At 38.6% G+C, this 13777-nt stretch overlaps 1 protein-coding gene across 1 annotated transcript in view; it reads left to right on the top strand.

Annotated features, from left to right (window-relative positions):
- LOC139721073 (FYVE, RhoGEF and PH domain-containing protein 2-like) overlaps window positions 1–13777 on the top strand; it is a 63251-nt gene that overhangs the window by 24893 nt on the left and 24581 nt on the right. The window contains exons 3-4 of the mRNA XM_071632403.1: window positions 4371–5185; window positions 9803–9910. Coding sequence (XP_071488504.1) covers window positions 4371–5185; window positions 9803–9910 — 923 coding nt within the window. The remainder of the gene's footprint in view (window positions 1–4370; window positions 5186–9802; window positions 9911–13777) is intronic.

Below are 13777 nucleotides of genomic sequence, written 5' to 3'. Positions count from 1 at the left end.
AAGTATCTGCCCCCCCCCCCATGGTCTCATGTTTGGGTGAAATGTTGCGAAATAGACTATGGATCGTGATAGAACACCACAGGTGTGATAGGAGCATGTAGTGTTTGCCATATTGTGACTCAGAATGTCTTTGCGGGGAGAGGAAGGAAACATACACAGTTTTGTTCCCCTAATAGTCAAGTGCTTTTCGTGTTTACTGCATAAAGCTGTGAATTCTGTCTAATAGCAGGACTGATGATCACACTGTCATTAGTATGTGGTCACACCAAACATGATTTTAGAAACAAAGTACCAATTCATACATGTTTAACAACCTGTGATGTCATGTCATAATCATATGATATTTTCTGACCTTGAGGAAAACAGTACTACAATCAATGTATTGTCTGGCCTAGGACCATGTTTCATGAGTCAAAAAGACAGATTCGAATATGGTTCTGATGAAGGCAGAACTATATTCTTGTATCCCCGCATATAATGTGGCCAGCTGATATCATTGTTAGTTTATGTATTGAATGATTTTCTCTCTCCTTTCAAATTTCAGGCAGTTCTTTATTATTTTAGAGCTGCAAACCATGAGCTGCTGCTGTATGCAAAACAAAATATTCTATTATTTTGCAATGGAATTTCTTGCATACCTGTGCACGTTTGTCGTGCTTATTAAAGTCTGCAAAGGTTGGGGTCAGGTTTAAGGTTTTGTTGCAAGCAATGTTGGATAAATTACAAATTCTCCTGGAAGGAGAATGATATGATGTGGCACAACCCATGCAGAATCTAGTAATGTATGAACTGGGCAATCGAGGCATCTTGAAGACATTTCCATCAGGTAAAAGAAAAAAGAAAAAGAAATTGGTGCTTCAGAAATACAGTTATCAAGTTTCTTTATTTGCACTCTGTCAGAGTGGATGATTGCAAAATTCACAACTTTAATGAGGGAAACTTTGAGCAAGAAAAAAAGAGGAAGTGGTGTAAATTTATGCCAAATTACACGGACTGATTGCATCAGTATGTTATATGCCACTGAACTCTTCAATGTCATATGTAAGTTGCTGGTTGAGATCCAAATTCTGAAGGAGGTTATCCTATAACCTCTGGTGGATGTAGAGACAAAATCTGAAGTGTGAATGACCCCAATGGTAATTTGGTGATTCATTTTTCAATCATCATGTAATCTGGGTCACCACCCTCATATAGACCTCCATCTTTAATTTTGCTTTTATATCTAGGCTACATTTTTTTTTCCCATTTGAGCTTTATCTTATACATCTAACAACTCAAATGAAGAAAATGTGCTGCCTAGTTATTTAAGCATAATTTCTTTTTTTTTTGTAACAAAGTGTTCTGTGGTGATGAGGCATCATGTAACAAAAAGAATTGTGCATTATCCCCGTTATGTTTGCTATTGCATCACTCCATGAGTGGTCACCATAGAAACTGCTATCAAACTGCTTGTTTTTTGGCCATTCTCAATAGGAATTTTCACATCAGCCCAATGAAAATCCAAGCATGAGATTTTTTTTTTGTGATTATAAATTAGTGTACTATTTCATTTTCTGTTCACATCAGCCCCAAAGAGAATTAGCATGAATTTTTAAAAAGCTAATTACCTAGCTGAGCATGCGCAAACAGCATCAGTACAGCACGCCTTCAAAAAATTACCCACGATTTGTGTGCAGGTTGCCTCATTCAATCAGATCTCGCACACACAAGTAATGATGGGATGCATCGCACACATTTCCTGAGGCAAATTCACATTATCAAATAGCATGCTAATTTGCAAATCATCCTGCTATTTCAGAAATTTCCCAGGGTTTGGTCGAAAAATGTTCTTGATTTAGCTTTCAAATTAGCACGCTAATTTGAATTCACATTATCAAATAGCATGATATTTTGCCATTGGGTTATAAAAATCCAAGCTCGAGAGTCTGAAAATGGTGTGCTATTTCGAAACATCAACTTCATGTAAAAATGCTTAATAATTCAGCACTTGTCTTCCGTGAGAATCCATATTATTATAGATATTAATCAATGTAAATCAACCTTTTATTACAGTGCAATAACGACAAATTATAACTTTCTTGTACACATATTCATTTATTCATGCATGCAAATGTGTATGTTTTTATATACATATATATATATATATTTTTTTTTTTTTTTCAAGCTGCCTTGCAGTGTGCTCACCAACCTACTTTAGTTGAAATTATTGTGTTTATGTGTGTGAGTGCATGCATACAACACGGTGTTTATCACTCTTTTGTGTTGACTACCTCTGGAAACATTCTTAGCCTTCCGGAGAGTATCTGCGAGGCAGGAAACGAGTGAAATGACATATTTCCTATCAGGAAAGAGGGAACACACCGCTCTCTCACTCCAGACACCACTGACAAGATAACGTATATTCAGCGCTTGTCTGTAAAGACTGAAGCATGACTGGCAAGCTTGTTGCTATGTCACCCTTTTTCCTGTGACAACCGGTTGCTATAAAACACAATCCTGGTAGGTAGATCATCGTATTTTCGGTCCCATCCGCATACTCTCACTTTACACTCTAAATGAGACCTCAGGCCGCATTTAAAGGCAGGTGACGTTAGTTCCTTGGTAAGGCCTCCAGGAATTGAATTCTTTTGAGCTACTGTAGGTACCCTGCTGGAATAATTTCTTCAGTGGTGGAATTTTTTAGTTTTCAGTGTATATGCATGTTGGCATCCTTTTGCCAGGTTCTCTGCCGATGGCAGAGAATGCTCTGTACTCAGTACTGAGTCCTGCGTGAGCTCTCAGTGAGTGAGGAATATTTTCGGTGTGGGGCGATGCAGCGTTATTACAGTGTGTTTGAACACACTGTGTAATCATCACAGTGTGACTCGTCTTCAGGGTTTCATCAGTTCGGAGTGGGAACACATCATTTTGACACCCTGTCCACACTGGGGGTCCCTCTCTTGTTCCTCAAAGAATTTCAACACTCTGTTCATATTTTGCTTCTTTACGCACATGCAGTTAAACTGGCAATCCTCAAACCTTTCCAATGCAAGAGCGCTTCCAGGTGACCCACAAAAGACCCCCCTCCACAAAAAAAAAAGAGAAAGAAAAAAAGAAAGAAAGAAAGAAAGGGGTAGAGAAAGGAATAAATGAAGGGGAGATATGGTTTGCAAAATTTAGCTCATTGCTTTTGGTATTGCTTAATCCAAGGAGCCTCGGAAATAAATAATGGTAATTCATCCTTTGTTTAAAGACATGTAATATTTCTGTGATTCAACATTTCAACATAGAATTTTATTGCTCCTCAATTGCTGGTGTGTTACTAACTCAAAAGTTTGTGATGAACCGATCATTTCCAGCCCATTTTTCCTTTTCATATCGTATTGTCAAAGTAAGCTTTGTGTGTCTTGATCTACTTCTGGTGTGTACCTTTAAGAAGGCCAAGTGCTCTAAGACATGTGGCGAAAACATTTGGGGACGCGGATGCCCTTGTGGCAAATATCTGTATGAGATTCTGCTTTGCAGACTTTTTTTTTTTTTTTTGCTGTCTCTCTTTTTCTTCCCTCTGGCTGCGTGATGCATGTATGACCTTTCTATTAAGCAAGTTGATATGGCATTAACCACAGGCATTGATCACTATGTAGTCGCCTGTGGCACTGCATGTAGGTGTCCTGAGTACCGACGAAGAGAAAACATATATGTGAGTAGCATTCAACGCTGTGGACAGAAGTGAGCAGCAGGACCTCGACTTGTTCCTGCTTGCAGTATTTGTATGCACCCAGCTGTGGAATTTTTTTTTTTTTTAAATTTTTTACAGTGAGGCGACTGGGGCTAACATTTTTGTGTTGAGTCTTGTCAATTTTGGGCCGTTGACCCAGTGATCTGATTGTGTGAGTGCGATGTGAAATTGTTGCAGATTTGGATTCTTGAGTCCTGTTCACTTTAATTCATTGTGTTGTTCATTGAACTATGATATATTGTGAAACATTTTGCAATCTAGATCTGCAGTGATCATCTCAATTTTTTTTTTATTTCTAGTGGGAAACTTTTTATCTGTTCTTGTTTGTTCTTCTGACTCTTCAGTGAAAGCTGCCTTGTGTCTTCATGTGATAGTTTCTAAGTAGGGGTATACACATATCATGCAGAGTTGAAAGCGGAATCCTCTCTTGATTCTTGACTTGACAAAGCAACTTTTCAAAGTATGACAGCATTGCTGAGGTGAGAGCTTTAGCTGCATGGAATGCAGTAAAGTTCAAAGTCTCTTCCAAACTTTATCATGCGTATGTGAATAGTAGCCTTCCTCTCCTCTGAAGTCACATCCTGGCGGTGGGCTTCTACATAAATAGCACTGTTAAGCTCTGATGTATTGTATTTCTCAACTCCCCACGCAGATTCCAGGCGGAATAAACCTCCCGTGCCACGCAAGCCTACCCACCTGGCAAATAAGGTGAATGGCAAGCAATACCTCATCAACAGTGACTCTACTGGCTTGACGGATAAAACTAGCCCAAATGTGCCCAGCAAACCACCGCTGACAGCAGCCAAGAGTGCCGGTGCAGCCCTTGAACAGAGGCGGGTGACGGACCTGTCAGACGATCAAAGGACGTACGACCAAGTGTGCTTTGAGGATCCCTCGAGCTTTTTGCCCGCACCGAAGAGCAAGAACCTGGAACGCTTCTTAGGAATGTCCCCAGCAATGGCGCAACCAATCAAATCCATCAAGCCGTGCGAGGCCGTGTCGCCTACCAGCACCGGTGGATCCGGTGGTGCCAAAGGGTTTATGAAGTTCATCAGGAGAAAGTCAGACAATGGGGACGAGGAGGATGCAGATGGCAATGCACACTATGCCGTTGTGGACCTTCATACCAATAGCGGTAGCTCAGAAAGGACTTCTCAAAAGAAGCGCGACAAGAAACCAAAGAATTCCCCCGCAAACGCCCTCTCAAGCTCGCCCGGCAAGACGGAACTCAAGCGAGTTTCGTCGGGGGCGGACACATCCAAGCTTAGCGGTGACTCTGGAATATCCCTCATGCTGGATACATCAAAGCGCAATTCCCGCGGGAACTCAGTCCCTCCAGGATTCAAAGATCCCCTGGACAAGACAGGGTCTATGGACTCAGACTATGTTGAGGGAGATAGCTCTGATGATGACCATTACATCGTTGACTCAGATTTTGACCACAGTGAGGATGAGCATGTATCAAAGGTAAGCCGGAACACATGACCTCAATTATTTTTCATCCAAAAAGTGTTTTCCAACAGGTTTGTGTTCGAATTTGAATGTCCATTATGTTTTTGTTTCGTACATGAAAGTAAGCAAGCATGTTTCCAGGGATTTGGAATCACCCAGACAGATATATCGTGAAAATAAGATAGTAACAATGGAAAACTCTTAGATTAACATGCACGTACAATGCTTTGAAAATATTTTGAATGCACCATTTTTTTTTCTTTTGAAATAACAGGCTTTGTACATGATGATTTTAAGCTTAGTAAGATATAAGGGCATTCCAGTGCCCTGTCACCTGTGTAGGGTGCAAACCTCGGCAAAGTGGTCCCCCTCACCTCCAGCTGGACTCCATGGAAGACCAGCTTGTACAGCTGAATCTTCTCAGATGGAAATTACACAAACAAGAAGTTCATATACATGTTATGTTAGTCTATGTAAGGAGGATTATTTCAACTTGGTGACTAATAACTGAAGTAGAAGCTAAAAAGTCACAGCAAAAAATGTCTCAAGCAAGCAGGCCAAATATTCTGAAGTATTTGTAATGCAGCCTCACTCAATCTTTAAATGAATTGTATAGTTTTTATCAGAGTACTTGGATTTTCATCAGTTTGCTGAATATGAGCACATAAATGGAGTGTTCCCGCAACTGAAAGAACATGTGGAAATGGCTGTAAGCAAAACAGGAAGCATATCATGATTAAACCCCGGCGTTATATCAACACATTTTAGACAATGTGCGTTACCCATATAAACCGCACAGCAAATGAAATAACATATGTGTTTTCATTTCGTGCAAGTTATTTCCTTCTTGTGTGTGCCTGTCATAAACATAAACTGTCGTGATTTTCAGTCGCAAGAGAACAACAGAATACACAATGAGTGCAACATTTTTGCTCTTTTCTATCAATGTATCATGATGTCTTAAAGCAAAATCCGTAATCACAAATGTAATTTCTTTAGGTTGTAAGTGCAGTACTAATGTAATCAATCTAAATTTCTTAAAGCCATGGACAAAACATTTTTTTGTTGTCGTTTACGGGGGGATATTTATTGGTATGATGGAGAAGGTCAGGAAAGCTTGGGTTGCTTTAATTTTTTTTTTGTTTTTGCTTATTTTATATGAACAGATGAGAGTGTATTACTTGAATAGGATTGACAATTGAAAGAGGATTAACAAAATGTTCAGACTCCTGAAAATGCATTGCCTTACGATTCTGTGTTACTAACTCACAGGGCCTGCTTGCGTTCTATATGTTGAAAAGTGGAATTGTATTGCTGCTAATTTTGGCACCTGTTCCCACTTCCCATAAAAAAGTATAGTTTTGTGGCTTAAAATTCCTTGACAATGCAGATCAGGCAGATTAGCAAACGAGGACACGGTTTAAGCTGTGTACATGAATTTTCTTGAGGGGGATAGGGAATGGCGTGACTGGAGTCCAGCAAAATGGAAAATGGGGGATATGAGAATGAAAATAGAAACAAACTAAAGCACAGCAACAACAGCAACAACCAAATGATATATTTGAAACTGTCTGTCGCCTTGTATTCCTATGAAAATTTATCAGTGATGACAAAGAGACAAAATCTGGGGAATTCTCGTTTTTTTCTGCAAGATGCTTTTCATCGAGTATATCAAGATTTTGAGATTGACCATTCTTAGACTCCCTTCCATGCTCTTACAAGAAATCATTTTAAAAGATGAGCCCCAAGTCTTTATTTAGCCTTATGTGATGATGACTCATTCTACTCGTTTCAGCAGCGACTATTTGCTTCAGACACTTGCTGTACTTCAGCTGTTACACAGCCAATTTCATAGCAGATGTATACAACAGAATTATATGAAAACATTGTAGTATGCACCAACGCACAGACATACAAATGATGTATACGTACATAGAACACAACAAGCCACCAATATCAAATGCAGATTTAGATAATGAATCAGACACACTAAATTGATAAACCAAGCTGCACTTCAACAGTGTGAGAATCAAACACATCCTTGTCACAAAGAATATAATTGGGTAATCATAATGTAATTATATATACATTCAAGGCAGTGAGTCATATCAATTAATAATAATTTCTCCCATGAATTAATTACATCCATATTATACCTCAGCCAGCCTTCTTAATGTAATTTGTCACCCAAAGAAAGCCTGATTACATCCAGCAATTCTGATTAAAAGAATATGGTCCCCATAAGCATGTGGCATTTACTATATGTTCTACTTTTCTGTAGTCATTTGTAGTGGGATGTCTTAAAATCATTTGAAATCATTCAAAATCAAGTACAAAAGAATATGCCTCATCCCTAAAATCAAATGGAAACCGACTATGAAAACATGCTACAATCTTCATTTTTCAGTTATACTCTCATAAAAAAAAGATGTAATAAATCTGTAATGATATTCATTACTAATGGCATTGATTGTCAAAGCCATACTTGTCAAGAACTTTTTGATTTGGCATCACGATTCCTAGGAACTACTGGGGAGTTTTGAATGGTGGCCAAGTAGATTATGGATGATATAACTGATTTTTTTTTTTCATTTAGTTTACCAATAAGAACACGTACATATCGTGCTTTTGTCATGTGCTTGTATCACTTGTTATAAACTCTATGGAAATTTTGCTGGCTGATATTTAGCCCTTATTATGCTTTGTGTGTTGATTGCCTTTAAATATGATGTATATATGTGTAGTGCTTTCTGCGTCAATTGGCTTGGATGTCTAATTGGAAACTAATTGTGAATGAGGAGCTTTTATCTAATCCCCATTGTCTCGCCATGGCTTCCTGCTTGACCGAGGTACCTTGTTACACCTGAGTGGGTTTCCTAATCCACAACTAGGTCGAGTTAGGATGGAGAACTGAATTCTGATGAGAAAAAAAAGTGGAAAAAAAGAGAGATACCTTGGCAGGTCAAGCTCAGTGCATGGACACACAAAAGGTTAACTGAAACTGTGCATGTCAAGATGTATCTCTGAAGAAGCCAAGTGAAGTAACTGACTCAGCGAGTTTAACCATTGATCTAAGCAGCAGATGTCAATGGCCTGAACTATATATACATCCATTCAGTTTTTGGGGTGGGGATGGGGGAGGGGGTGATTGAAGGTATATTGGTGGACTTGGGAAGATGCACAGGCCATTGCTAACAGATGCAGATACAACTTCCATGCCCTTCACAAGTGAAGGTTCTAAAGCGAGTATCCCCTGCTCCATGACTAGTAACTGTGGTTGTACATTTGTGCTACATGCAACATATGTCATTTTATATGAGCCAGTTAGAATACAAGTATCTTTTACATTTTTTTTTAAACAATCAAGAAACACTTAAAGAAAATTTGGAAATACAAAGGGTGTAAATGTTGTTGACTAAGACAATTGAGGCTCTGTTGACTTGATTTTGATATAATTTGTGATAGCGACTCACATTGGAATGATGAGTATCCAAGGCATTGTTATACCTTGACGCACAGAAGGGCAGATAAAAGCCCTACAGACTAATGAGTGTTTAAGTTGCAGCCAGATGTATGCGTTCAAAACCTATTCATTATATGAGAACATCAGGAGAAAATACTTCATACTGATAACCTCTCAAAATGGAGTACTTACTTGAGTGATGCAATGAAACAAGGATGTTATTCTGCAAATGTCTCCATTCAAAAACCCTTAATGCCTGGTTACTGCAAGTGTTCATTCTCAATAGCCATTTTAACTGTCATGATTAGTCACTGTTTCTGTCAGTATGGTACCCATAATTCATGTTCATGAGAAAGAAAAAATGCTTTAGAAAGTATACTTACAATGAAATGGCTTTTAGTTACATGATATCCTATATTGTTGTACTGAAATGTTTCTGTCAATGTGTGTCATGCAGTAATTGTAAAGGATTGTGTCTGTGTGTTTGTTTGTTTATTTGTTTGTTTGTTTGTTTGCTTGTTTCATCAACTTTGTATCAGGTGTTATCGACTATAACCTGTTCCAAGTTATATCATGACATCAGTATTTTTTAATACATCTGATCTCTTCTTGTCCTTCCTGTACAAGGATGTTTTGAAAGATTTATAGATGTACAGATACATTTCCTTGAAGTAAAAATGATCAGAATATTTATTATCCAGATTTTTTTTCCTGTAATCACTTTTCATAGGAATAGAAAAGTATGTGTAATGCATTTTGTGCATCACCACACAATAGATGCAGTCTTTTTAGCCTTCTTATCTCCTATTAGTCAAGCGCTACAAATAGAAATACCGTTCAAGGTTCCTAGTAATAGTATATGATCTTGGTTTTCAAGTGTGGTAACCTTCTTCAACTTATGTGAAATCGCTTAGCGATCATGATACTTTTCTTTTCTTTCTTCCTAAAAATAAAGCAAGGAGGTCTTACATCATAAGAGAGAAAAAAAATAGAGGTCTGTAAAAAGGTTTTTTGTTGTTGTTGAGAGTATTGCAAGATTTTGAACTAAAAAATAGAGAAGACAGAGAGGGAGAAACCCTTGTCTAAGTCAAAAATAGGCTTGTGTTCAGCTCTCTTAAATAGATGTGCAGCGTCTCAATGAGATAACGATTCTTGTCTTCCCATCACAGGAAAGGCCAACGGAAAACATCAACTTTATCAATCAGAGTCACAAAGTGGCCTACGAGGTGCTCACGTCAGAGAGGCAGTTTGTGGACCGGCTGCATCTCTTGCACAAGGTGAGGAAAAACCTAGGGGAAACAGTAGCAAGTTTGTTAGTTTCGTTAGGACAAAAGAAACCACTGAAGAAAAACACCAGAAAAAAAAGGGAGGGGGATACTAAGCCCGAGCAACACTGCCTTTTGGAAAATGTGAAGTTTATGTGACTAATTTAGAAAAATTGTCACCGTGATGACAATCAGGCAGCTGTAAATTTGTTGCTGCTGGAAATGGCTTTTTGGATTGCTAGAAGAGCGGTGTGTCGTGACGAGAGTTTGACGTCAGGGTCTGTGGTACGCTGTTTCTATCTTCTGCCATCTTTGTCTCGTAACTCAATTTGTCATTTTCTTCTTTCAACCCTCGTCTGCTGACGTTTGGCAGAGTGTGCAGCGATGCAGGCGAGCTAAATCTTGTTACGTATTGTCTGTCAGTCCCTTTTAGTCTTGCCATGATTTAAATGAATTGTTGGTGTGAGACAATGCAAAATGTATATCTATACAAAAAAAAAGCATCAAAATTCTTTCATCTTGCAATTTCTTTCAAAAAAAGCATCAAATTGTGTGTTAATTTCTCAAAAATATTGTCACTTGTCAAGTCTGTAATGGACATAATAATAATGATAATTCACAATACTTATATAGCGCATTATCTCATTTATAATTGTCTCCAAGCACTAGCAGAAAAAAAAAGTAGTTCTGAAACACACCTATAGCGCGGACCTGCCCATGCCAACTACACATCTCTGCTCCTCAGGTCAAACCGTGCAATGGAGCTGCCTGGTGACAAGGCATCCCAATTGACTCACGATACAGTTGATGAACGCAACAACTTGAGAAATCAGATCCGAAAGGCGTTTGATAAAATGTGTTCTGATAGTGGATATTTAAATGCGTTTTCAAAAATGGGAAAGTTGATCAATGCAGCTAAAGTTGAGCATTAACATTTCCTTCAAATTGACATACCATAATTTATCATAGAAGATGCACAAAAGACCCTTTAATTTGTTACAAGACACTCTCAGGGCGGGCTTTTGTTGGTGCGGTTGCTCATAACAAAGAAGGATGTCGAGCGATCGTGCCAAGATAGCTAGCCGCAATTTCCTACCCCTTTCCTCATGGAGAGCCCTGGACTGACAAGCGATCATGATGACCCATAGCTCTGTGGCAAAGCAGTGAGTGCCCCAAGGGGGAGAGGCAGGGGGAAAAAGGAGGGAGGGGAGGGGTCAGTCAGGGCTTCGGACCTGCTAATAGGGGACTGGACATGTGGCACAGATAACGGTCAGGGATGACTCAGCCAACGAAGATCCGGTCTGTGATGCCCGAGAGTGGTCGCTGCTGCCACAGGTTCGATGTCCAACCTAAGCAATTTGTCAGCAGTGTTCCATATACACTTAAGTGAGAAAGATACCCTGCTCACTGACTAATTGATTTGATGTCATTTCATTGTCTATTGTTTCAAAGAATAGCCACCAGGGGTATTGTGTGCATCTTATTAACAAAGAGTTACATCCTAGCTACCCTTGCTTCAAGTACCTTTTTTTTTCAAATAAATTTTCCAAACTATCCATTTTTGGGGTAAAGAAGATCCTTTTTTTGTCCCTTTTTATAGCTTTTGTTGAAGCAGTGGAGACCCACCTATAAAGATTGTTGTGTAGAGGAACAACTCCATTACAAATAGTGTCATTTGTATAAAAAAAAAGAAAAGAAAGATGATAATAATAATAACAATAAAATCCTGATAATGGCATAATTTGTTAAACCTAGTGTAACTTGTCCAGAATCACTAAGTAGCTGGCAAGATTGTAAATGAGGCTTAAATGTATCTAGTATTAAAGACCTGAAGACAGGCAAGCCTTTGTGTATTGTCAAGGAATCATTCATTGCCAGCACATTTAAAAAAAGCTTGGATGTTGTATGTCACAATCAATGTTGCACTTAAAAAATGCCATTGGCAGTAGCGGAAGATACTCGGTGCGTGACAAGTGTGGTCGGGATTTAGAGTCATGCATGGTTTGTTTAAAAGCACAGTTTCCGCACCAGACGCCAAGTTAGTTTCCATATCCGCGCTTTTCTGTTGGCATTTGAAATCATGCTCAGTGGATCATGTGTTCAATATTTGTATTGTGTAGGGATGTAGCAGGATTTGCAAACCTATTTGATTCACATAAATAATGCATAAAAGCGAGTTAAATATCAGTTCTGATGGTGTTGAAGTCTGAGTACCTACAGTCCAATATAATCATTTTCATAAAGAGAGAAAAACCAGCAATATTTGCCATCGAAATGCAATCCCAATTTAGTACCATCTAGACACATTTACCGATAATTATTGATGTTATTCTTCAACAAAATGGAGTCCCTCTCAAGGGCAATTAAGGTGAGACTTTCTATCAGTTCTACAAAAGCTGGCAGAGTTTGAAATGTGAGGCACAACTAATGCCTGTGACGTACATCAGCAACGCCAAGAATGTCGGGGGTTTCCTGTCACAGAAACCACTGAAAAAGCCTCCTCATGCAAGCAAACTCGCACTGGCTTCCTGGCCTAATCCAGCTTTCAATTTGCTGTCATAAAGTTTGTAAATTGCTTCATTACTGAATATCCTTCAACATGTGTCTTTGAGTTTCAAACACTGATTTCTCTCTGTGTGCCCACATATAGAGATAGCTGTAAATTTTTTTTTGTTGAGATAACCTCAGTTGAGGTGACATTAGGTTTGATCAAGGCTGAACATGAAGTAAACAAGGTTGATGAAATCAACCGTATCAAAGTTGATTAGAGGGAAAACTTGTGGTTTTCCATTCTGTTACAGTGTTGTCAAAGGGTCACGCTTTGGTCAATTATAGCAAACACGTCAGAAACTCAGACTTCATATGTCAGAAGGAAAGTGTGCATAGATGAAGAAGAAATATGTGTTTATTTTGCCTATCATTGGATGTGAAATATAATCTAATGCAGTTGAATCATCACTTAATGTTATATGTTTGCTGAAATGGCACTAGATTCACCCATTTGCAACCTTTTTCATTAGACCCTGCAGGAATTTAGGGCTTTGCTAACTCTTCAAATGCCATCTGCAACAAGTTTTGAGGTGCCATTTTCCTGCCATCTGTTTTGTGTAGCGATGTGGAAATGGGCTTGAGTGATTCACACATTACTGTTTGGTGTGGGTTTCTAGCCTTCTAACACGCAGTGTAAATTTTTGTACGACAAGTTGTGCAATGATTTACTTTCTTGAACACAAGGATATAACTTTTGTTTGCTTTGAAGTTCTACAATATTGTGATAGATATCAGTGGCGGATCCAGAGGGGGGCATACTGGGTCCTCTTTATTTGTTGTTAAAACAAGAGATAAAATTAAAAATGAGATGAAGCCCGGAAGTAACACCAGAAATATTGTTTGTGCCCCCCCCCCCCTTAACGGAATTCCTGGATCCGCCCCTGGATATTGTAGTTTATGTACATTGTACTTGATTTTTTTTTTCAAATGTTAATCATTTTTGAGAGGGTAAAAAATTGTCAATTATCTGTATATGATTATGAAGCAGAATATCACATGGTATTATTGTTACTGCTGCCTTTTCTTGCCTGCCTATCACCAAAATACTGGTGATGAAGCAAGGATTTACCTGTGAGATATATATATATATATATTTTTTTTTGATTTTTAATGTGCATCCAATTTATTTGTGCTGCCCATGTAATTCTGACAGTGTATGTTATCAAATCAGTTCTGTGTTTACAGGAATGACTTTGATGAGGTGGACATAAGGTCATTGCAATACAAAGTACAAAGTTGATACCTTTTGCTCAACTTGGAGATAATTATGAAGGTGTACATTTGTTGGGGTGGATATGGATGGGGTATGGTGTGGATATGAACTGAGGT

The sequence above is a fragment of the Diadema antillarum genome, unplaced genomic scaffold (genome assembly GCF_040938485.1).
Source record: "Diadema antillarum isolate AM-2024a unplaced genomic scaffold, OU_Dant_1.0 scf00000137, whole genome shotgun sequence".
Taxonomy (NCBI): Eukaryota; Metazoa; Echinodermata; class Echinoidea; order Diadematoida; family Diadematidae; genus Diadema; species Diadema antillarum.
This window is presented reverse-complemented; position numbering and strand designations above follow the sequence as displayed.